The sequence below is a fragment of the Lichenostomus cassidix genome, chromosome 6 (assembly GCF_008360975.1).
Source record: "Lichenostomus cassidix isolate B80296 chromosome 6, HeHo_3.0, whole genome shotgun sequence".
In the NCBI taxonomy this organism is placed as follows: Eukaryota; Metazoa; Chordata; class Aves; order Passeriformes; family Meliphagidae; genus Lichenostomus; species Lichenostomus cassidix.
The window spans coordinates 5,194,840-5,220,402 of NC_139487.1; the positions used below are offsets into that span (position 1 = coordinate 5,194,840).

The following is a 25,563-nucleotide window of genomic DNA, read 5'->3' on the forward strand; positions in this document are numbered from 1 at the left end:
GGGAAAATGCTAAGCCAAATTCCTTTCTCAAGGATGTGACACAGCAACAACATCAGAAGGGAGGATGTGAATGGAGAAAGGCACATTTTGGTCTTAATGAGAAAACAGCTGTCAAGACTTCAACTATGATGCTGCACTGACAAATCTGTGTTTACAGGAGTACTTAAAACTAATTACTGCCTTTACATTTCCAGCTTATAAAATCACAAGACTAAATTAGGCTTCCATATTATTTTATTTCCCTCTTAAAATATAGCATTGAAGTCCTGCACACATATAAATATCCCTACAGTTTCTTACACACTTTCTATCCATCATTAAAGTGCCCAACTGTGAACATTAAAAGTAAAAACATTACTGTTAAGAGTGGCTATACTTGTAGGAGGACTGGTATTCTGATGATGCAGGCCAATGATTTTACAAAAATCACCTGCAAAAGAATACACCTTAAACAACACGCATCAATATTAACCCTGAAGTCTTTTTTCTTCCCACTCAGCTGGTCTAAAAGCAATTAATGTACAGGGTTTATTTCTGAAACGTCTTTTACATAGTGTAAGAATAAAGGATAAATGCATTACTTTCTTTCTAGATCCCTCCTTTCCCCACAAAGTGTTTACTGTGTCCCAAGCTGCTATGTTGATTAAAACCAGTTGAAAAGAGCTCCGGAAATGCATGCAACTTAAAATTCACTTAAACACACTTTAAGTTATAAAAGTCTGAGAGATTTGAATTTCAGCACGTGGCTACGGTTCAGTTGGGTTACTGGATGTGTTTGTCGTGGTGGCAAGATTGGTAAACACTTCTTCCTTAGTTTCAGGCTGATGTCTTTCCATTTTGCTTTCCTCTTTACCATTTTTATTACTGGCATCTCCCTTGCTCTTGACTACCACAGGTTCAATCTCCATGATTTCCTGTGGTGGCTTAGGCTCTGGCAAATTTGGCTGAAGTCCATCAACTTGAACAGGTTCTGGGACATCTTCTGCTTTCTGTTCAAGTTTTTCCAAAATGGTCTGGACCTTCCTTACCCCATCTCTCCTGGCCTGGCGCACATCCGCACGACCCTCAGGGTCCACTGAGTCTAGGGCTAGCAACTCTTTGGTCAAATACTCTTCAATCATCAAGTACTTTTTGTCAGTTTTCTTGCCTTCAAAGGAGTTGACTGCCTGCTCAAGCATTTGTACTTTCTCCAGGATTGCTTCCACTTTCAAAACACCAGGATGCTTTTGAGGCTCTCCTGTTTCCATCGTCTTCGGCGGTGCCACTTCTTCAGGAGGAGGCTTTTCCTGGGGAGGAGCAACCTTAGCTGGGGAAGGAGCCTTTTTATCAGCTTTGTCTGCCGTGGCTGGAGGCTTCTGGGGTGGTACTTTAGGCTCTGGCTCTTGGTGGGTGACCTGAATTGGGATATATGTGGAGGGTGCCTCCGTTTCGGGCGGCGGGGCTGCCTTGTTGTCAGGCTTGACTTCAGGAGGAGGGGCTGGTCTTGGTGGCTCCTGAGCTGGGACTTGTTGCTGAGAAACCTGGTGAGCAAGGCAAGTTTTGTGTTGAGACACAATGCTCCTCATTTTCCTCTAAAGAACAAGGAATCTAACATCTAATTTTCTGTACTCTGAGCACTGCAATTTCACACACACGAGATGATTTATCTTCCCTGAGCATTGCTGAATTTTTACTGCTTTAAACTGAAAAATAGCACTGTGCTGAACAGCTATTATTTTCAGCCAATATTAAATTTCAATAAAAAAAACAGTATTAAATTTCAACCCACCAAATCATGCCCATGCTCAATACAATCAGCCCCATGAGCAGTTTAAGACAGGACCTTTGAGCAAAGCCTTCACCTGCTTAAGACAGTGAGATTTCTTGCAGCTGACTGCAACAGAGTCAAAATTTCATTCCCCTGTGTTATTTATTAAAGGCACATCTTTCCTGAAAATCCAACTACTTTGCTGAGTTTTAATCACATTTTGGGCTATTCTCATCCTGTTCCTGTTTTCAGGACATTCCTTTTTTTATTAGTGCTTATTTTAGATCTTTAACCTATTTACACACAGAGGTTACTGTGTCAATCTTATTATACTGTAGTGATTAGAGACTCTCCTTGGGATTACTCCAGATCTGTCATTAAATCAGAAATCTCTTGAAATTGAGATTAGTTTTGTAATCTTAGAAGAAAACTGAAACTTGTGATATCTGCATTTTCCTCCCCCGGCACCCTTTTTAATTACTTGTGCCCATATAGAGTGATTTTGAAAGATACTAAATCCAGCTCTCATGGATATAAATAGCTGGAGTAAAATATCTCTATTTTATTTAAAACAAATAAAGTAAATGGCCTGCACTGACAATCTGTTACTGCTTTGCCCGTTTAACACAAAATTTGATTAGGGAGTGCAAACTCTCACCCACAAAAATAAATGAGCCCTGACCTAGAATATGCTATTAAATCGCAAGTCTTCCTTGCTTTTTCCTAGCACCTGGGTTTTTAAAAATATTAACCTAATTCTCCTCCTGTCATTTTTAATGTGAAACATCTCCAGAGAGGAAATCAAGGTTTGTTTCTGTACATACCCCATTCCATCATAGTTCTCTAATTCTCAGTAGACTTTTAATTGCAGTTTTAGGAAGAATTTTAACATGGAAAAAATATTCAATGAGCAGCAGGTTCTATGACCAAGAGCATGCTTCAAGTCAGAAGAAGAAAAAGCACTAGATTTTGCTTATCCTCCTTCTTCACAGCCAAAATTACTTTGTGCATCTGATGCTATCCCTAAATGGCTCTGAGACATCAGTGAAGTATATTTACATAGATGTCACAAATCCCACACACCTGGTTTTCTTCTCATAAACATAATGCAACACCAGTGACCTCAGTGTAATTACACCAAATTATACTCTGACAAGAGAAGATCAAATCGTGTGTTAAATCACATTTCAGTGATCCACCACAGTCCTGACAGGTGGAAAGGCAACTTGCTGCTTATCTCAGAGTCTTCCAGTCTGCTTAAATCTAGAAATGGAGACTGCTTTAAGTGCTTTCATGTATGTGTTAGTACAAGCTCATTTTTCAGCTCTAGCCACACTCAAGGCCCTGGCAGGTGATTCATTTCCCCACTCTACATACCTGGGGTCTGTCTACTACTGTCTGCACTCGGATGGGAGTTTGGGGCTGCATCTGGCTGCTGACTCTGGCCGGGGAGCTCTCCCGACTGGAGGAGCCTCTCTGAGCCACTCTGAACGGAGACTGCGCCCGCGCCGCCTTGGGCTCCCTCTCCTCAGGCTGGATTTTGTGGAACACCGGCTGGTGGGCTTGGAACTCGCTCTGCTGGGCAGGGTAGTGGGTCTTCTGTGCCTGGTGGTAGGCTTGTGCTGGCTGGCGAGGCATGTTCTCGTGGATCACTGGGATTGGGATGTAACCGCGAGGGAGAGGATGGCTCCCTGCGTTGGGTCTGCCAGAGGTCTGAGGGGGAGCTGTTGGAGAGTCAGATGCTCCAGGAGGTTGAGGCTGCCATGAAAACAAAAATCCATTATTAAATTTTAACCATTTTGGGCTCACAGTACTCTATCTCCAAAGAGAAAAGGAGGCAGTCATGACAGAAACTGAACTCGTGTTTCCAGCATGCAAGGACTCCATTTCTCTGTTCTTTTGGCCAAGGGCCTCACTAGACAAACCACAGAAGTTGTGAGAGCATCATTATAACAAGCAGGAACTTGAGCTACAGCATTCCCAGCCCTGAAATGAGCAGGGAGTGGATGCTCAGTCACAATGTTTGCTACTTTTGCATGGCTGTTCCTGTCTAAACCTGTTAAATTTGAGGTAAACTGAAGCTAAGCAAACAAATTACGTGCTGGAGACAACCCCAAAACCCTGAAAGCACACAACACTGACTTCTGATCCTGGCCACACTAACAGAGTCTGTATGTTTTGTTGAGCTTTTTAGAGCATGTCATTAATTTGGTAGCAGGCTATGGCAATGCAGATTGAGCCAATTCCCCTTTCCTCCCTCTCCTGTGAAAGGTCAGACTGGAGCTGGATGAGGAGAAGGCAGGCAAAGCATCAGAGAAGGGGGAACAAGATCCCTCTTTTGGTGCTGATAAACTGCTCCACTGCCCATGGAACAGCAATCTTGAATAAATAAATGCTGGTTTGCACTAGAGCAGCATCAGTGGCACTGCTGGCAGGGAGTTTAGAGTCACCAACACAGGCTCTGGTCACTTGGCACCTACACTGCCCAAATGCGCAGCAGCAGGTCCTGAGGTCCTCCCTGGTTAGCTCCAAGTAAGTGGCTCAGGAGACACATTCCTAAAGCCACTCTGCAAACAAGGCAAAACTGTGTAGAGTGGGAAAAAGGAAAAGCTGAGCCTCTTGTCCAGGTACTGCATGGACAGGCATGGTTAGTCAAGACAGCTGAGAAACCTGCCAACAGGATTTTAATTACATTCTTCAAGCTCCAAATGGGTTTCAAAGATGTCACCACTGCTGAATTACAGACCTGATATGTTTTCAGCTTGGTGAAAGCTGAATTTCCTGCTCATCTTACTTTGAATAAAAATGAGGCTTATGTTTTCCATATATTATAAAAATACCAATTTGCTAATTCTCTACAGAGAGCAGGCCAAAAATCCCACCTTCTGAAACACAAAACAAGCAGGGTGACTTTTTTCCAAAGAAGTTCATAGACTGAAAATATTTTCACATGCCACTGAAGGACAAAAATACTTCACAATTCACTTTCAGATCTGTGCATATGTAAATCCATACAGTTTATACAACTGAAATATGAAATTAGGAAGCAAAGGACTTCTGAAGTGGCCTGGGTTGTTACCTGACTGGACACTTGTCTCTCCCACTTTGCTCACCCAGTTTGACTCATGGTGCAGAACACAAGAGGCTTGTCTGCACACTCCACTTGTGGGGGAACCTGCCTAAACCCTAAAACAACCCTCCCCTGCCACAGGGCCTGCTCAGCTCTGCATTTATCTCATCAGAATCATCCCAGAACCAAAGTGGGCGACGCTAGAATAAACCCATACATATTTATACCGCCATGACTGTGCACTTCCAACACCCTGGGAGCACTGGGAAAACGCAATCCTGCGGCGAGCCGGGCTCTCCGAGGGCTAAGCTCCCCGTGTGACGTTCAGGCCATAAAAGCTGCAGAGCCCACTGCAAGCAGAGCCCAGCAATGCCGACACTCACCTCGGGTCCGAGCGTGGCCGGCGCCGGGGCCGCCGCAGCTGCCGGTGTCTGTCCACATTGCTTGTCGGCCGCGGCCGCCTCCGCCGGGCCCCTGCCCGGGGACTCGGGGCCACCATAGGCCCCCCTGGGCGGTGCCTGTGCCTGCCCCGGGCCGGGCACGGCCTCTGTCTTGTACCTCTGCGGCGCTGGCTGCTGGGCAGAGAAGCAGGGGTGCTGCTGCCGGCCGTCGATGCCCTCGTGGATGACGGGGATGGGGATGTAGCCAGCCCGGAGCTTTGGGTAGCCCATGTGTCCTTCTCGGGCCGCCGGCTGCTTGGGGCTGTCGCGAGATGGGCCGTTGGCTGAGGACTGGCCTTCCTGAAGGGAAAAACATCACAGGGCGCTTGTTGGTAGCTCAACAAACACGGTAGGGGAAAGCTGCCCTAAAGGGCTGTCCTAAAAGCAGCATCAGCTGCGTGTGAGGAGCTCAGACCCTCTCAGGCCTGTGCAGGGCAGCCAACAGCAGGTGCTGACACTGCAGGCAAGGGGAGGAAGCTAAAAAATCTGCTTATGTGTGGGGCTTTTACCTCCACTTCTCATAAGTAAGAAATTCAGTTGGACTTAGGCAGGTATTTCAAAGCACAAGTGAGTGTTTATCATGTATCACTAGCATTTAGCCAGCAGCCCACCCTCTTCAGAGGGATCTCATCCAATTCAAACAAATGCCCATGGGACAAGAGCCATTTCTCAGCACCTCGCAGAACACATCTGTGCTACATCTGAAAAGACACTTGCAAGGAAGACTAATCCCAGTAGAAGCACAAATTTTGTTGGTATTGTTCTTCCCACTGGCTATTTGAAGAAATACTGACACTGCACACTGAAAATATATTCACTTCCAGCTAAGGAGGATCTGGTTCAGTAAATATTGAGGGAGAGGGAAGGGGAAGACATGATAGTTTAACAAAGAGGAAAACACTGAAAATCAAGATTTAAAAATCCCTGCGTTGTCTGAGTACTTTCCCTGGACAATGTCAAAGCCCTGGCAAGGGTGGAAGTGGTTTGTACTAAGAGCCCTCACAAGTCCTCTAGTAAGTTCTTCCTGCATCGGTCATTCTATTTTGAGACCCCGCAAGGGCCAAGTTCCAGATGTATCTCTAAGTCAGATCATATAACAAGCACCTCTGTCATTCAGAGGGTAATGTCATTATTCAGTAAGAGGAGAATTTAATAAGGGGACATATGGTGCAAGTGTTGGAAACCCTATTTTTAAAGGGGTGTTTAAGCTGCAAAAATATTTCATGTTGCTCCTGTACACATTAACATACTAATTCATTAGGAATTTACTGTTTTACCAACCAGATTATCAGTGTTCTTCCTATACGACAGTATAACCTCAAAAGTGATTTTTGAGAATTCCTCTTAACAATGAAACTGCACTGAATAAAGGCTGTTATTTACGTAAGCTAAAGAGGACAAAACACACAGAAAGGAACAAGTTCAAAGTCTGAGCCCTAGTGTTCCATTTCCTTTTACTCATTAAAAAAAAAACCTCCACAAAGGAAGAATTCTGGAAGAGGCACAGAGGAGAGCCAGGCCTAGAAAGTTCGCAGAGAGAAGCAATGTGAAGTTGGCTTTCCCAGCTGCAGAACAAGGATGATCTCATGCCAAGGTCTGCACCAGGATCCACAGATGAGTCACTTGAAATTCACCCTACCAGGAAACCACATATTCCTCTGCCGCACGCAGCCTGGCTGTGGGTTTCAGAACCCCCCACACCAACCAGCACTTGCTCTTTCACCTTCCACCACCATAACCCTGACCCCACAGGCCCCCCAGGATCTGCAGGGATGCAGCCTTACGTCAGCAAACTGTATTTGCTGGAAAATAACCCTGAGGTGTGCTCAGCTGACAACAATGCAGGGCCGTGCTGGAGCCAAGCATGCTCCAGAGCCGGGCTGGGAGGGCAGTGATGATTCCCAGAGGGAAGGAGCACCTTGGTGCTGTGCTGACTGACTGGGGCCATTCTGTGAGCGCCAGCTGCTCGGCAGTGTCCCTGCCGGAGTAACCCGAGCGGCCACCCCACCTACAGCCACAGCTCCCACCGCTATAAAAAGGAGATTCTCTCACTTGCAGCGGCTCTGAGGGAAGGGTCGGTGCTGGGAAGGGTTTAGGAGCTGGGTGGGACAGCAGCACCTACAGATGCCCTGGCTTGAGGAGCTCATCAGCCAAACTTGCTTTGCTGTACAAAGCAAGTGTACAGAACTGCCTGAAGGGAATAGTTTTGGGGTCTGCATTGTCTTTAATGCCTCCATTTGGGGATAAGACCTCCAATCTTCTGGAGTAGCCCACAATTATAAATCATTCAACATGGACAGTGTCCCACTCGCCCCCACCCTGCAGGAGCCCCCTGGGAATCCAGCCCTGGGCTTCCCCTCATCATCATGCTCAGACCCACGAGGCTGCCCTTGTTTTGAACCTTCTCAGCAATCTGAGAAATCTGCCACCACAACTTAAGCCCTGCTAAGAAATACAAAAGAAGCAGCCCAAACCCAAAGCCAAATCAGGTTGGACTGCTTTTTCAAACCATCCAGTTCATAAATGAAGTAAAGCTTCTGTCAATACTTTGGGGGTTTTTGTTTTGTTGTTTTCTGTTTGGTTTTTTTAATAGACTATACTCCCATGATTTCTCACGTATTCTTACAGCTTCAGACAACCTGTGCTGCTCCTGTGGAAAGTTACTATTTCAAGTTGGTCCTTTGTTGCAGGCTTTTTTCCCCTGTAGTCAGGTCTAACCACAGAGGCCTCTGAACTGTGCAGTCATACTGGAACAGCCTTCGGTAAAAGAACAAACGCAGCGTCCTTGTTTTTCCCACCATCAATGCCTCCGAGGCAGAGATCAGGTTTAGGAAAGGTGCTCTCATCACAACTGCACTTCCTGATCTACACTGTTCCCCTCAACACTAATTAATACTTAACTCCACACACAGTTGCTTACATTAGCCAGTTTCTATCACCACATCTCTAACCTTTTTTCTTTCCTGCTTCTTTTCTTCTCACTGTCCCACAATCACAAGCATGGACAACCCACATATTCTGAAACTCCCATGGCTGGGGAATGACACCACAGCCAAAGACTAAGGAGGTCCTGGGTTCAGGGAGATGCTGCCAGTGGTTTGGGTCTGTATTTAGTGAGAATCCAACACAACAGTGAGTGCGTGCAGATTTCAATGTCCCCATCTCCAGACTTCTGGCCAAAGCAGCTCTGTGCAGGGGAGCCTGTGTTTCCAGCCTGGGCAGACAGGTTCTGGGAGACTTCAGGAGAGGCTCAGGTGTGCCTGGGGACACTGTGGCAAGGGGGAGGAATGGAATCAAACTCTGGAAAACTCTCATCGTAACACTACAGAGAATAAATTCATGGATTGGATTCCCTCCTAATGCTTTAATTCCCTGTTTCACAGCACAGCCAGCACAACAAAAAAATAGCTGTTTTTTGTTTTCATTTGCCTTCTATCACACACAGTTCATTGTCATTATATAACAAACCTGTTACCTGGAAAAGGCCCAGAGCTCACATTTAACACAAATCTGCACAAAGAGAAGTGACCAACAAATGAATGACAAGTCTTGGTTCATCATTCTGCCTGGTTTAAGTATAAAAACAGGAACCCAACTCAGTTTTCCATATTAAACCAAACTGAAGCAAACTTCTCCTGCCCTCACTGACAGAAACAACAAGTTGCTTAAAATTGAGAGCAGCTACAAGCAGAATATCAATTCATTTTTAGTAAGTAGCAGGACTGACTTTCAGCACTGCAGCAACCCCACCTGTGATCACACCATTTACCTTTATGAGCCAGAAACCCTCAAGAGAAGGGAGCGCAAAAACTCAAGAGCAGCTCAGAAATTTTGACAACAGTCCTAGACTACACTTCAGGTAGCCTGAAACACCCACAGGAACTCAAACCCAATGCAGCATTTCAGGAGGTGCTGAGACAAGCCATGACATCCAGGCAAATGAGAGTTTTGGCCCAGCTGCAGGAGGGACAGTGGAGCTGTGCCTGGAGATCTGCTCAGGAGCAGGGACAGCACTCACACCTCTCGGGATGAGGGTGAGCGTTTCTGTTGTGAGGCCATCACCAGGATAAATAAAGGTGCAGCCAGCACGAGTTGTGCAACTGGAAAAAACACTTCATACCCCCACATCCTACTTCTGGCTTCCCATGGGAAGGGCACTGTCAGGACTGACACTGAAATCTCCAACTTGCTCCCATTTTAAGTGAGTTCTGAAGTCATGAGCCGGTGGAATGGAAAAAGCAACAGCAAGAGAAAAAACACAACCTTGCACCAGGATTCCCAGCACAGCTGGACTATCTGGAGTGGATAATGGCATAACTCCTAGTGTGCCCCAAGTGTGCTCAAGTGTTATTCCAGACTCAAACACAGAAACCTGCAAATTCAGTCACTGCTGATGCCAGCAAATTGCCATTGGAGTTTTCCAGATGGTTGTACCATTCATATTAAATTTGTCAAAATATTCTGTATGGATGTCAGATGACTTGAATAGCTGTATCAAACTCAGAATCTCCCTTTAGAGACTCCTTACATAATACATTTTTCATTCCACAAATACTAAAATGCTCTACAGAATAAAGTTTAAAAGCCAGCTTTGCTGCCATTGCATTCTTGCATTTTTCTTAACCTGTACTGATGTTATTTGCAGTACAGGCAATTCAGGTCTCTAAAGCACGTATTACAGCACCTCTGTAGCTCTCCCAGAGCAGCAGTGCAAGTATTTAAATTGTACCTGCTTTGTAAATATTCTCTAGAAAGAGAAAACATAATTTACCAACACTGCCAAGAGATTAAACATCTTTCTGTATGCTAACAGATGGTCCACTGCACTAACTTCAGTGTCATTCTGAACTTGTAAGCTGCTGCTGTAAGGAGCACCATGCAAACAGAATTATTCTGGTTGCTCAAATGACTGAGAAAATGCCAGTACCTGACAAAATCTGACTTGAGAATATACCTTCCATGATTTTAAGCCCAGATCCTTTATGTTTAGGAAGAAGGGAATAGAATGGTTCTGTTCTTTCACAATCAAATACAGCAATATAACTGAGTGGCATGTAACAACCAAGGTTTCTTCGCACACATGCGTATTTTATCTGAAATTGCCATGAATAACCAAAAAAGCAAGTGGTAGCCAGTATTCAAAACTAAGAATGAAATCACTACTCTGTTTATTAAAGAAAATACCATTTTTTGTCATAGAAAGGCAAAACTTTAACCACTGGAACCAGATTCCACATCCACTTGTACTTTACTTTAGGCCAGACCTTTTTTTCTTCTGTTACATCAACTACAAAAGTAGACTACCTTTGCTACCAACATAAATCAGCATATCCCAAGTATTTCCAAGAAGAAGTTCTTCACCAGTGCTTTGTGTTTGAACATATTAATAGCACAGCATCAGCATGAGCTGGGCTTTACTAACACTTCCCAGAGAACTACACGAGTTGGAAGGTACCCAGTGATTTACTCTCAGTGCTGACTCCAAACTTCTTGCAGCCCTGCCTCAGCTGCTGCAGACATTTGCATTCTCACCCTTTTACTCACAATTTGTGCTTAAATATATGCACTGAGCACATAGGCATTTAGCAAGATATCATTAGCTAATGACTGAAGGAAACCATGAATAAGCTTAGTTGCATGAGCTGTCTCAGTAGAACTTCGTGTCAGTCGCATCATGTAACCCAATTACAGGCCAAGCTGCTTTTGATGTTCTCCTTGCTGAGTGCTGAGTTTTATTTCCCAACATACACATGTGTAGGCAAACAGGCCTTTTGTTCTCTCTTGTAATTACCAAGTTGTATTATACAAGCATTACATTAACATTTGCTCTAACTGATGCCATTAGAAATAAATAAACACTACTAAAAACTGAACGTGAAAACTAATCCTAAGCTCTTCAGAACAGAGTCTTACTGGAACAGATATATTTGTTATCTTGCAGATCCATCTTGTTCCAGAACAAAACCTGTCCTGTTTTAATCACTAAGAGGAATGTTTCTTCAGCTAAAATGCCTTGGTGCAGACATGACAACACCTGCCCTGTGTGCCCATGAGTGGAAGTTGGCACCAAAAACACCCGATGGGCCAAACTGAACATGTTGGAGAAAGAAACAATGACTGCTACCAGGACCAGAGCACTCTTAGGAGAGCTGGAATCACCACCCACCCCACCAGCTTTAGGGGATGGAGTTAGAGAAAAGCCCTTTAGAGCACTAACAGAAATATCCTTGTCAAGGGCAAAGAGAATGAAACTTTATTCAGTTATTTCTGTTCACTGCCTGTTCACCTAAGAAGCAGGTGGTCAACCTGTTGCTTTCCTATTAGTTATGACCCAGGAATCTGAAATACATCAGAAAGCACAAGCCTCAAGAATTAGCAAAACAATGCCTCATAAAAAAAGGAGAATAAGCTGATAATGGTTGAAGAGTGGGCTGTGAATTTCACTGTTTATAGTCAGGCTCCACATTTTCACCTAAAATTTCATTTTACATACAGCAGTTTTCTGACTTCACTTCCTTAAAGAGCAATTTTCCAACACTATAAAAGCACTTGCTAGATTGCACCCCATTTATTAATTATAAGGCTTTGCCATCAGCCATCAAAAACACATTTTCATGCTACCCAGCCTACTGGGTGATGTCTGACAAGTTGCTTCCCCGCCCCATGCGTGATTTTCCTGTCTGTAAAACCAAGAAGAAAAATAAAAATCAAACCAACAGTTTCTACAACATATCTAAGACACAGCACTTTTTGTCTGTAATTAAGTAATGTGATCTGTGTGAACAAGCCATTTCTAATTTACATTTACCTTTACCTTGGCATGAAGAGAGGCCACATCTTACCTAGAGAGTGATACTGTCTGCACACCCCAAAGCACATTGGATTGTTACCTGCCTTATCATGGCTCAAGTGGGAACAATGCTATTTTTGCCACGTAGTCATGGAAAAGTTCTGCCTGTGCATACAAGTGTTAAAAATACAATTCCTAGGTAAGAATGCTGCCACCTGGCACAAGTATTCCTCCTTTGTCCTTTAGATAAGAGGTACATGGCGCCAGGAGTTACACAGAGCCCTGCAACACCTTCTCTGCTTTTCCTCTTGCTTTATCTCCAGTATCACTTCTTCATGCTCCTGTCTCTTATTTCCAATTAGCTCCACCCCTTGTTTTCAGGTTAATTGATATCTCAACTTAACTCCCTGCTCACCCTGTTCTGTCAAAGGGGGCTTTAAATAACTACACAAAGCAGCTGCAGGGAATCTGGACAAAGCCAGGACACAACCTTCCAAAAATCCCCTACTGATGATTTTACCACTCCTACCTATTATGCCTTCTCTGGGCAGTACCTTTTTAATCCAGTAACTGCCTTATTAGCCTGACAGAATGCACATCAGCATTAGGAATGTAAAAACACTGCAGGTGGAAGAGACCTTAATTGTTAGCTAAGCTGACCTCACATTCCCTTCCCCTGAGGAGAACCACTGTGAGAAGTGCAGCTTCAGAGAGGCTGTTCTGACCTCTCAGTGCCATTTCTAATTTGGTCTACCAAGGATTTTTCAGCCAACTTGACCGTGAGCAGTCAGTGCTCAAAAATAAGTCCACTGCTAGAGAGATGCGAATTGAGTGACTTAAGACTTATTTGGGGAAGCAGAGAGAAAAGAGATGCACCAGTCATGAAGGGAGAGGATGCAAACTTAGGTGTAGTTAGCTGTTCCCCAAAGAAGCATCTGCAGGAGGGTGAGATGGCTTCTTCTTCCTTTGTTTAGGCCTGTGCAGTCATTGCTGCAGCCAATACTTATCATAGATCACTTTTATGGCTGCTCCCTGACTCGAGCCTGGCTGCTGCAGCTTTCAGCTCCAACCCAAGGCACCAGTGAGCTATTGATCACTTCAATATCCCTTCAGTGAAGCCCAGCACAGCCAATTCCTTTGGTTTGTTTTTAGCTGCATTATTTCCCAGGGGGTTTACTGCATGTGGAAACAACAGATAGAAGGGGCATTGATGAACACCTATACCTTCTTTGTTTTCTTCTTTAAATGCAATCTGGTTTTATCAACACTTTGGGGAATGCCAAATTAACAATTTAATGTCATAAGACAATCCTGCAGGAAGTATGTGGAGCTGTGATGCCTTCAGCACAGAAAATAACTACAATAAATAAGCATTGGAAATGAGTAATTCTACCAAAGAAAAAAAAAAGAGTGACACTGCTAGTAAATACATTTTTAGTAAAAGGAGGTATACACATCTTCAAAGTATTGACTGTACTTTACTCCTTGAATGTCTTACTGTTACCTAATCAGACCCTTGAAAAAAAATCATGAGTCTACCCGGAAGTCTCATTAATAAATATTTTTCTGTCATTTGCAAAGTCATCCCTTATTTCTCACTGAAACAACAAGAGATTTTTCTCCTCATTCTCATGAAGGGCTCTCTAATCCATCCTTATGCTGCAGTGATTTTTTACACGTACCAGAGACAAACATGCAGAGGAAGAACTCCTATCCTTCATGTGGGTAAAAAAAAAAAACACGCCAGACAGAATGAGGAAATAACAGAGAGCCATCTGAATTCACAAATGCATCTAAAAGACAGAGTAAAATGCAAAATCAAGGTCTGGTTTTGTTGCTTTAAAATGGCTTTGTCATGGGTTAAAATTTCAGAAGAGCCACTTCAACTTTTACCTGATTATGTATCTGGCACAGAGCACTGCAGTCAGCATGGCTACACTGATGTTAAGCCCAGGGTAAGTGAGAAGACCAAGATCAAGCACTTGGGAACAACAGGACTTTACTATGACACTGTCTCAGCTATATTATTACTTAGCTAGAAAAGCTCAGTCAGCCCTAGATCTGTGCTCCACTCATTGTCCACTTACAGTGTAATACCTTGTTTCATTGCCTAATCTCTTCAGAAAGGAAACACACACACAGAGAATATTGGCAGATACAGGGCAAGACCACCTTAAAGGTGGTAAAAATTGCTAATCTCACTGTCACAATTCAGCAAAAGCAATGAAGTGACGGAGTCAGCACAAGTTTGATCTTTGCATAATCACCCTTGAGAAGATGCATGAAGTCTGACACATGCAGTCAGCTTTTGTCATTCTCAGATCACTTCTAAAATCCCAAGTTCTCTTTTGAACTAGACTGAGAATGAAGGAAATCAGAAAGCTCTCACCATCAAGTCTCTTTTTCTGCTCTCATGTGTGATTATGTCCTTCCTACCTGTTTAGGTATTAACAGAAGTCTGGTGTCTTCAAAAATCCTTGCTGGATTTGAAATTCAATGTCAGTGGCTAATTTGCCTTCCTTGGCATTGCCTAGCTAAGAAAAATATTATTTAGGAAGAGACATATTTTCCTTGGGCCTGATTCTAAGATTATTTTGCTGACTAGTACCTGTCCTTGTGAAATACAACAACATTTTGTTGAAATACTCAAACTGATGATTTCAGCAGCTGTCCATGAATTCCAGCAGATACACTTAGCTCAAGGCTCTGACGAATGGCTCTACGAAAGCAGTTACACACAATTTTATCACCACAAACTGGAGCAGTTTTTTAGATAGGAACTCCCAAAAAATCAACAATTCATCTCTGGAGTCATTTCTCTCAGTGAACAAACCCAAAGCACACATTCCTGCTTACAGCCAACAGTAACAGATTTTCCTGTTTGGAAAAAAGTGTATCCCACGAGAGCTGTTCAAAAGCAGGTGCAACTTTTTGTACCTGTGATAACCCCTGTGAACTGGCAGAAACGGCACAGAAGCACTTTTCATTACCAGAGATTTCACACGAGGTAGGGGTGAAAATTTGTTTTGTTTCAGGCACTCAGTCGAGCAGAGGACTGATCCATCAGAGAATTTCCAACTCTCTTCACACTATTATTGAAAGCAGCTTGAATCTGACTGTTCTGCTAAATGGGTTAGTCTCAAGTGATACTCCTGGAACAAAAGCCTTTAAATAAACAGCACACTTTTCTTCTCAAGTACATCCTATGGTTACAAAAGCCACAGTACTTATTTTTACTACCATCACAGCCACTGTTAACAGGTGCCTCCAAAAAGGAGACAAAACACTTTTTCCTATGCTAGTCTCACTATTCGTATTATCAAATAACATTTTTCTAAGACCTCTGTGTATTGTTACTAGAATTTATTTCGAGATCAAACGAACTAGCACTCAAAGAGCTCCAAAGGGGGTTAATTCGTGATTGAGAAGTTCGTCCCTTCCTTTTCAACGCCAGCTGCTCTGACACCGAGCTTTCAGTCACGGTCTGCGCTCGCAAACCGGGCAACTACTATTTTAAGAAACCGTAAGTTCTTAAAATAATTAACACTTCTCGAGCGCTTCGCTCCTTACGCTGCACGTAAGGCAATGGGAGAAAAAGTTCCAACAGGTCTGCTACAGCCGCATCCCGTTTCCCGCAGTGAAACGGAGCCGGGGCTCCATCCCGGAGCTCCCGCGACTCCATCCCTGCCGTCCCTCAGCTCCCCGGAGCTCCCGCGGCTCCAGCCCTGCCGTCCCTGAGTTCCCCGGAGCTCCCTCGGCTCCGTCCCCGCCGCTGCCCGGCTCCCCCAGGCCGCCCCTCAGCAGCCGCTGCTCCCCGGCGCGGCCCCTCCCCGGCTCCGGGCTCCGGTCCAGCCCCGCGGAGCTCCGTGCCCGGTCCAGCCTCGCGGAGCTCCGTGCCCGGGACGTGCCCGAGCCCCTGGCCAGGAGGAACATCCCGGCAGCTCGGGGCAGCTCGGGGCAGCCCGGCTTGCTCGGCGTTCCGCGGTGCTCCGCGCAGCGAAGCGCGCCGAGACCCCGGGGGAATCGCTTTCCCACCAGGCAGCTCCTACTTCGCTCAAGTTTCCAGCACTTTCTGCCCACAGCCGCCGCGCTGTCGGGTCAGAGGGCTGCATTCCCGCAAGGAATGAGCTGTATTCCCCAAACCCCGGCGGGCTGGCCCGAAAGGGTCACTGCTGAGGGCTCCGGTGAAACCCCGGCCACGCTCCCGGCCGCGCCTCGCCTTCCATGGACATATTTGGACTGAATGCGGCTTTTCCCGAGCGTGCTAAGGAACAAAACCGGAGCGGCAGCTGCCCCGAGAGTTTGGGACCACGGAAAAGGAAAAAGAGCAAGAAAAAAAAAAGTCGGAATCTGGGCTAGATCTCTCCTTTTTTAAAGGCATTCACCGTCTGGACAGTTCACAGCTGAAAAATAAATCAGGTTCGCCTCTCCCCTGGCAGGCCGGGCGGACTTATCCAACTTTAAATAAACATCACAGGGCCGAGGTATCAAATGATTTAATGCACAAAAAAGGGACTGCAGTGCGTCAGAGACAAAAGGCAGCTCCTGCCCTCACCGCATCGCCACGCGCGGGGGGAGCGCGGCCCCCGACCCCCCTCAGCCCGGGCAGCCCGCCCGCCCTACCTGCGGCGCGGCCCGCAGCCGCGGGTCGCTCCAGGTCGTGGTGCGGCTGTTGTGATCCACGAAGAAGGGCCAGCCTGTCTGCGGGTCGATCTTGATCTCCCAGCCGGGGGGCAGCGGCTCGGCGCTGCCCTCCATCTGCGGTGGCGGCGGGGTTTGCGCAGCGGCGCTCATGGCGGGCCGGGCGCGCCGAGAGCGGGGCAGTGCGGGCGGGGAGCGGCGCCGGGCGCTTTATCCGCCGCGGGGCCGGGGGGCGGGGGCGCGGGGCTGGAACTGTCTGGAAACGGCGGCGCGGGGGGCGGTGGCGGGGGAGGGACGAGGGGCGGGACGCGGAGGAGGAGGGCGGGGGACGGTCGAGGAGCCGCCGGCTGGAAACTTCTGGCTGTGTCCAGCGCTGCTCGGCAGCCCCCCGGGGCACCGGGACGGGCTCGCTGGGAACGCCCCGGGAGCTGCAGGCGTCCCCGGGACGGCGCGGGCGGCTCTGTGTGCAGGGCTGCTCGCCACGGGCAGCGCGGGGCGAGTGGAGCAGCCGAGCTGCCTCCTGCCCCGGCCGGTCCCTGCCGCACCCCGAGCCCGTCCTTGGGCAGCGCGCAGCCCTCGGCACTCTGCTAAAGCAACTCCGACCGACTGCCCCGTGCAGGGAGAGAAAGCTCAGAGCTCCTCCCCAGAACTCCCTGCCCCGTGACTGGTAATTCGAGGTTAGAGTTGATAAACAACAAAAATAATGCTTCTCAATAAGGGTGTGGGCAGGCGTTGCTCTTCAGATTCAACTGGCTTGAACTTTCTCAGCACTTTGCAAATGCTGTCTCAGTCGTCGGTTTCACTTAGAAATACACCTGAAGGCAAACAGTGTGTCTGTGAGGTTTCCAACAGTGGCTTTCTCATGGGTGCTCTATCAGCATGTCATGCACTCAGTGGGTTTGGTTTGAGGTAACTGTGCTTCACAATTACACCACTTGCAGTCATCTGACAGTCACAGGAGCAGCCACAGATGCCTGTTGATAGTTACTCTAAGTAGAAGAGTGAATGCACGGTGTCCCTCAAAAGCAGAAGTTACCTTCTGCAAAGCTATTTGCTTCAAGGAATTCAAAGCGTGAATTCCTCGGAGATAGGTGCTCGTTACTGAAGTATCTCTTATTTCAAAAAGACCTCTGCCTCTTCACACCCCTGAGCACAGCCAGGATCTCCTCCTGCTCGCGGCAGGATCAAAGATCTCCAGATCCTGCTTGACACTGATAGTCATTCGTCTTTTGACAGGGGGTTTTGTTTATCACACTGACAAACCAAATAATTGCTGACATTTGCTCCTTCATTCCTGCAGCTCTTCCATCCTGCATGTCCCTCGCTGTCAGAACCACACTCTGCTCCATCACAGACCCATTTTTCTGTCCTCACTGTTGTGTGCCTTAGACTCCTAAGTATTATAAATGGATCATTTTTTCCCCAGAGCATTTACTTTCAGATATCTGTATTGCCATCGCCTTTTCTGACTCACCTATTTTCTAAGCAACAAATCCCATACCTTGCTCATCTCACATCAGTTCTGGACAGGTGCCTGTCCCTGAACAGGTTTCCTAGCTCTGCTGCCAATCATGCTCTCTCAGTGGCATAAAACCTCTGCTCAGCCTCAACAATGTCAGCAGTAGCCTCAAAAGGCAAAATATCAGCGATTTATTCTGCTTTCTATCTGCAGAGGAATTTCACTCTGTTTTGCAACAGAAAGGCACACTTAGACCATATGTTCCCTGCAGCATATGCCAGAGTCTCTTCCAAATCAACAAAAGCAGCTGATTCAGACACAGGGGACACAGATGTTGAAAAGGTCCTGCAGGAAAATTACTCTTGTAAGTTGAGGAAGTGATACAGATGGGGTTTGTAGCTGACAGAATGTAAACAGAGGCATGAAGAATGGGGGGTCTTTTGTTTTGCTGCAGCTGGCAGCAAACCATATACTCAGCAGAGGTAATGGATAAGGTCAGTGAGTAGGTGAAAAATTAAAAAAAACGGAATTTCAAAGGGATATCTAACTAAAGTTAGACATTTTTGTGGGGACATACCCTGCTAAGAAACAGAGGGAACTGCATTTCACAGACATTATCATGGGCGAGTGATTCAGGATTCACTTGAGCTGCTGCAGGGTCGACAAGCATCCAGCTGGAGAGAGAACAGTCTGGGCTGACAAGGAAAAGCCTTTTCGTGATTGAATTGAGTTGGCAAGACATCATGTTTTTTCTGTTAATTAAATTGTCTTTCCTGACAGGTGGGATTTAGCCTGGTTTCCTGAGCAGGTGAAAGGACTGCCAGCAAGGCAGGTTACACAGGGTGTCTGCAGGGATTTACTGTTTGCTCCCTGGTAGTGGGATGTCACTGGGCCATAGCTGTGACCCTGAGGCAATGTGGCTTCTAGTTTATATTGTCATTAGCCATCCTTCAGATTAGAATGAATTATGAAAAGGTTAGTGTAGGGAATACTGCCAAGCAAAAATCTTGGCTTCAGGAAAATCTGTTATTAGGATAAGTGAGTCTCTGTAGTGTTTAGCTGATCTCAGATGAGACTCCAGGCTCAAGGTCTGTATGTTCTATTTCAGAAGGGAAAGCAATCAAGAAGCATTTGTTACTTTTTGTGTTCTTCATGTAAATGCAAACACAGCACTCCTGACTTGTCCAGGTTCCTATCTGCACAGTGCTTCCCATGCCCAGGAGTACCAAACTAAATATTTGCTCTACGGTGTTCCACTGCAACTAGAAACTGTGTAATTAGTAAGGCAGAGTTGATAACAGGGTCTTCCATGTCTCCTTGTCTTGAGCATGGGCTGCACAGAGCTCCCTCCCAGCTGCAGGACAGCTCTAGCTCAGGTTGTGCAGTGCAGCACTGTTGTAATAGAATTGTTATTCACTGTATTAATCAAGCAGATATCTCTGGTGTGTCAGGAAACAACACCTCTTGCAGTAAGATTAAATTGGCTTTCTACCTCCTGAGGACCTGCAGCGCTTTTACAGGTCACCTAAGCAGGAAAAGCTCTGTTAATCAGGACTGGGAACTGAAATGTTTTCTCTGGAGCAGGTATTGCAGAGAGCTGTCATTGATGAACCTGGCTAAGTGCTGTGTCTGGCACGTGTCGAGTGCTGTATTCCAAAGCAGGCTCCAGTCCAAGTGCTCTGCTGGATGCATTTAAGGCTGAGTCATATGAACACTGTCAATAAATGCAGCAAACACAGACTTTCTTGATCTTCTCATTCAAGAGACATGGTGAATTTGACCAGCATGATTTCCATCACTTGATGTTTCATCCAAATCTGGAGTATGGCTACTGAATAACTCAGGTCTTCACTACTTGTATTTTGAATATCCTGCTCCAGGTGCTTGAACCATTTCAGCTAAAAGCAAAAATATCTTACCTATGAATTACTATAACCAGAGCTGGACAGATGTTTGGCTTCATTGTTTGTTCAGAATCCTGAAATTGTTTGTTGGGCCACTGATACAATTGGGGCCTGCCTTTCACAAAGCTAAAAATGCAAAATGTTTGATACTCTTCTACTGATCTGCCATTTACGCTGCAGACCACTTTTGACCTGATTTCCAGTGTTTGGTACATAATTTAGTGTAACTGATGGTGAAGTAGAGAGCTGAAGTAGGTGGATGAAGCCATCCACAAATGCTCTGATCTCACTCTGACTGCGGCACGGTGCAGATATTGTTTAGCTCTTAGAGCTTGATCATGCCATCTGCTTACTGGAGTCACAGTAACAGGCAAGTCATTTGATAGATAAATATATTTCCTATGAACTTTAATAGAAATTCAAAATATTAATAAGAAAATAGAGTGCTAAGTGTACTGTTTAAATGGAGAAAAGCTTTTTAATGTATGTGTTGCAATCACACTGCAACTATACTAAAGCTGGGCATTCACAAAGTACATATTCAGATTTCAAAATTTCAGATTTCTTGAACCTGAAAAAGATTGCGGGGGCTAATTCCAGTACAATTTTTATTTTCTTTTGTCTTTTTATTTCCACCTGGAACGCAATTTGTCATGAGTCAGGGAGCAAATCTGGCTGTGAACATGGCAAAACCAGCTTTAATTTCTGTGATCTGTATGCAGCAAAAGCAAAATTCAAGTCCAAACGTAGGCAGCAGAAGACAACTTGAATGTTTAGAGCTACTCACTCTCTTAGTATGTCATGAGTGGCATATGTAGGGTAGATTGTTAATTCCAAAATAGGCATTATTGGCTGCTCATTCCCTGTTCTTCCTGTGTCAGTCAGACAGAAGCCTAAGGAGGCAACTCTTTGGTTTAGATGTCTGGGTCTACCCAGGGAGCAGAACTGTGTCTTCCTTAGAACTCAGGAGGATGAAGGAGAGTCAATCTGAGCTGTCTGCTTGAATTGCCACAGTGGCCAGCACCCGTTAGAATTGAGAGGCTCCCACCTAGTGGATAATGTGCCCTGCTGTACTCCAGGCTGCCATGAACCAAATGTGCTTTGGAACATCTGGGTTATTTTTCCAAAGTTTGCTGGCAAATCTTTGTCCAAAACAAAATCATTTCCAGAGCTGATGGTGCCCAATAGCAGACATAATAGAGAGTCTGGAAAAAACAACTGAAAAGGGAGTTTAAAAACCCTCTTTCATGAGCAAATTGATCCTTTTATGAGCAGAATGTGGCACATGTTGAGGCAGAAGTATTTCTCCAGTTTCTGTGGGTACTGCAGTGGATTTAATTATATTGGTGCTCTGTCCCTAATCATCCCTTCCAAATATTTTTATTCCCTTCAATCGAAGAAGCAGATGCAGAGCTGATAGCATCTCTGGCTCTCTCCCTGGCACAGTGGATTCTCAAAGGAGGCAACAGACTGAAAGGAAAGAGAAACAAATGCATGTCCTTTAGTCTCTGCTCCTTCTGGCTCTCCTTGGAGCAGTGTCTGCCTGAGAATTCAGCTTTGGAAGTGCTAGCATTTCCTAGCCATACAAAGAGCTCTTTGGGCCCACGCCAGGAATGCAACCCCTCCACTTCTTAGCAGGGTAGTTGGCTGCTCAAGGCTGGCTCGCTGATAAGAGCAGTTGAGAAGTGTTGGAAGAAGCATTAGTGCCTCCCCTCCTTTCTCCTGGAGCTCTTTCCTGCTGAGCTCTCACCCCAGGCCCCCTCCAAAGATATCCCACAGCTGCAGTGCCATTATTAGTGTTTGCCTACCTAGGAAATCCATCAGCAGGATGGGCAGATGTGAGGGAGAGGCTTTCTGGACAGTGTTACTTGTCACTGGATCAGCTATCTGATCCATGTAGGCATTTACACATCCACTCAATTGTGCAAACAAGTGAGAAAAAGTAAAACTAAAACCTTAAAACTAAAACTGCTCGGTGGCACAGAACCCACAGGTTCCTTTAATGGAGTGTATCACTCTGAAATTTGAACCAGCCAAGAAGTCAGCACAAATCTTCACTTGCACAATAACCTTCAGGAGATGGACTTATAAACAAAACCATGCTTGCAGGTATCCTCATGCAAAAGTGAGTTTTGCCATGGTGAACACTAATACTCAGTCTTCAGCAGTAAAGAAATCCAAGTGGAAAATCTTAGTCTGCATACTCCTGATAAAAACAAAACAACAGCCAGAGGAGGCATTTATGAAAGACTATTTATGATAATATTTTTCCTCTAATTTCCTTGCTAACAGAGCTGAGTAAAAATCCCATCTCTAGCAGTGGCTCTGACTGGTGAGGGGATGTTATGTTGGATTTATGGATGGTTCAGTGATTCCTGCTCATCCCCCAGCTCTGTGTCCTGCAGCAGGGCCACAGAGGGGACAACCTGCAGGTCAAACTGAACTGTCACTAACTTCCTTCTTAAATTAGAACTGAGAACTGTAATCTGCAGCTCCTGATCACATTTTACCTCCTTCTGCCCTCCCTGCTTGAGGGTCACCTGAGAGGGAAGAGGGGCAGGAAACTGGGGACTCCACTTCTGCTCAAGTGGCTGAGTCATGACTGCATCTCCAGAGTTTCAGAGGAAGACAAATCTGGATAATGCATAAAACCTGGAGTTCAGAGCAGCTGTAGGGAAATACTCCCCAAATTTAATCAATTTTCTGAAACAGAAGATTAGGTGATGCTTATCTGCGTTAAGAGAGCTGTAATTTTGGTCTGTAGTCGCTAAAAGGATTTTTTTTCAATCTTTGGCTTATTTTAACCAGAACAAAGCTGTTTTCCTTTTGCACTGTTTATATTTCTAAACAGTCCAGGGCACTGGAAAGCTAGATTTTTGTTTCTAAGTGCATATTGCAAATTTTCTCATATCTTTCCAAAGTCTCATATTTTGTTTTATTTTATTTTTGGCTGAGCTTCATCTACTATGTGGTTTAAATATCAACTCTATTAGAAAAAAAAAAAAAAAAAAAAAGTACAGATGGTGCAAAACACAAAAACAGTGGATCTGATTTCCAGAGAGTTATACTGGCATGGAAAGATCCTTGCTAAGCTTTGGGACTGCACAGCCCTCCTTGTGTTCCCTGGTGCTGGGAATGTAGCCTGGCAGTTAACTGGAGCAGATCAGTCCCAGTCTTCAGCAAATCCTGAGTTGCCAAAATAGTCTGCCTTGGCAAGGTGAGAGAGCCAGAGCAGTTGGAGAAGCAGCAGAGTGCTGCCCTGGTTTTTTCTCCGACCCCACAAAACCTTTGGAGATTTCTTAATTGTCGGTGATCTTCACTGAGAAGGAAAAATCTTTACTTGCTTTTGTCTTTGTGGAGAAAAATTAAAAATATCATCCCAGAATAATCCTGTGTTTAGGGTAGGCACTGGATCATGGTTCAAATCTTGTGGGTCTTACCCAAATCAGAGCCTTTAACCTTTATTTCTTGCAGCCCAGTTCAGCTCTACACCACAAGATCACTGCATGTGGGTTTTTTTTCCTTTAGTCTGAGAATTTTACTGGCTCTCTATCTGTGTTTCCTGAAGCTCATCCTACATTAGGTGCAAAGTTTTGCTTTGAGAATTCTGTTTTAAACCTTCACCCTCTGCTGCTTTAATCAACAGGAGCAGAATCAAGTTCTGAGACTGAAGTTGTCTGTGTTTCACCAGGGCTTTTTAGCTACACATCTTTGCTGGGAGCAATGCCAAGTCTGAACATCCAGGAAGAACTTGCAGGAGAGGAAACTGAACAGTCTGCAGTAACATCAAGCAGGCAGCAAGACTCATCAGAGCAATAAACAGATTAAAAGAAAGCCACTTGCATGACTGAGCCCTTGTACTGAACACACAGTGTGGGATGCTGTGATCTGATAGTGTCTAGACAACTATATCCTACATAATTTTCTTTCTTCTCTAACATGAATGCAGCCAGAAGATTTCCCAAAAGAAAACGCATTAAGAGAATTTCAGGTTGCAGGTTTACACACTCACTAGTCAAAGAATATCCAGGTGAATTCTGCATAGAATCCCTACCCTGTTCTTATGATACATTTATCTGTGCACATGGTTCCCCTTTTTTTTAACCTGTTCCAGGGCTAAAGTCTTAAAAGACAAAATCTTTGTAAGAGGTTTTGATGCAAGGTTGTGCATTTGTAATACGGTGCATGTATGTGTCAGTAAATAATGTTTTAATGTACAATGAATGAGAATGTCCTTGTTCATCCTCATCATTTATCATAATTAAACAAAGATGTTGGGTGATTATGAAGTGTGCATAATGGACAGAAATACATTTAAAAAACAAATAGGTCTTATGTCAATAGTTTGAAATAACATCTCTTTTAGCTCTGAACACACAAATAAAGGTATGTCTTATACAGTTCTGCTTCGTGGTTTTGGTATTACAAACTCTTGAACTGCAAGAATCAAAGTTTGGGGTAATTGTGGTAAGCAGATGTCTCCTGCTAAGATGTCCAGGGAGTCACATTCTCTTGGATTATTTTTGTTCAGTTTCAAGACAGAAATAAAGACACTGGGAAGCTTCTTGCTTTTGGAAGCAGGTCCAGTTAAGACAGAAGTACAACCTTCAAAATTTTTTTGTGAACCTCAGAAAAGCAACAGTGCATCCATTTATTTGTGTATTTAACTCACTGATTTTGCCAGACCATGTTTTGCTGCTGTTAGCCCTGTGGGATCACATCCAATGCTTTTTCACAGTTTCGACTGTGATCAAATAGGAGCAGTGTGACACAACAGAAAGTTTTCCTGTATTTTAGAATGCATGTGTCTTTTCTTGCTGCAAACAAGGAAGCTGACAGATGACAAATCCTGGATGGCATTTGAACTAAACTTCCAGTAGACTGGCAGCGTCTTTATGTTTATTTTTGGTGGAATGACCTTTCCATGTGTAAAGGCTCTAGATGCTTCCTGATTAAGTTATACTTCCACATGAGAAACGTTCAGCTCAGAGGAATTAGGTGGGAGAAGTTGATGAAGATACCTTCTGCTTTCTCACAGCCTCCTGCTCATATTTTAAGAAAAAGGGTGTTCACCTGAAACATAAAGCTTTTTCTTCTTGGTTCTTTTTGGTTGCTGTCAGCTATTACAACCAGATTTTTAGAGGAGTTGATGGGCTTGATGAGCTATTTGAAAAAAGAGAAAAGACTCTTCTGCTTGTGACCTACAGGTAAGATTTCTTCTTCTTAGTAAAAGATAATTGATATTAAAATAAAAGAGCATTTTGATGCAGCAAACTGATCCTTCTTCATGTTTACTCATTTTTAAAAGTTTTAAACATTTGAAAATTCCTTTTCTATTTACTTATGAATTATTATTTAATTAGTTTACTTTGCTCAGCTTCCATCCTGACCTAGCTCTTGTTTCCTCCCTGTCTGCTGTGAAGGAAGAGGTTTGGCTATGTCTGTGTGTGTGTGCTTAGCAGCTGCAAAATTCAAATAGCTCAGACTATTAGGCCTGTCTCCAGACTATTAG

General features: G+C 44.8%; 1 protein-coding gene across 1 annotated transcript; it reads right to left on the reverse strand.

Annotated features, from left to right (window-relative positions):
- Positions 1-216: 216 nt before the first annotated feature.
- BAG3 (BAG cochaperone 3) lies at positions 217-16,898 on the reverse strand. The gene is made up of 4 exons (XM_085064709.1): positions 16,671-16,898; positions 5,201-5,557; positions 3,125-3,505; positions 217-1,520 (listed from the first exon to the last, which is right to left on the reverse strand). The coding sequence occupies exons 1-4, from the start codon at positions 16,839-16,841 to the stop codon at positions 747-749; spliced, it is 1,683 nt and encodes a 560-aa protein (XP_084920835.1). The 5' UTR covers positions 16,842-16,898; the 3' UTR covers positions 217-746.
- Between the last annotated feature and the right edge of the window lie 8,665 nt (positions 16,899-25,563).

Coding starts and splice junctions, on each gene's coding strand:
- BAG3 (XM_085064709.1), bottom strand. CDS start 16,841: ATGAGCGCCGCTGCGCAAACCCCGCCGCCACCGCAGATGGAGGGCAGC. Junction 5,558..16,670: donor GGCTGCGGGCCGCGCCGCAG/GTAGGGCGGGCG, acceptor TTTTCCCTTCAG/GAAGGCCAGTCCTCAGCCAA. Junction 3,506..5,200: donor CGGCCACGCTCGGACCCGAG/GTGAGTGTCGGC, acceptor TTTTCATGGCAG/CCTCAACCTCCTGGAGCATC.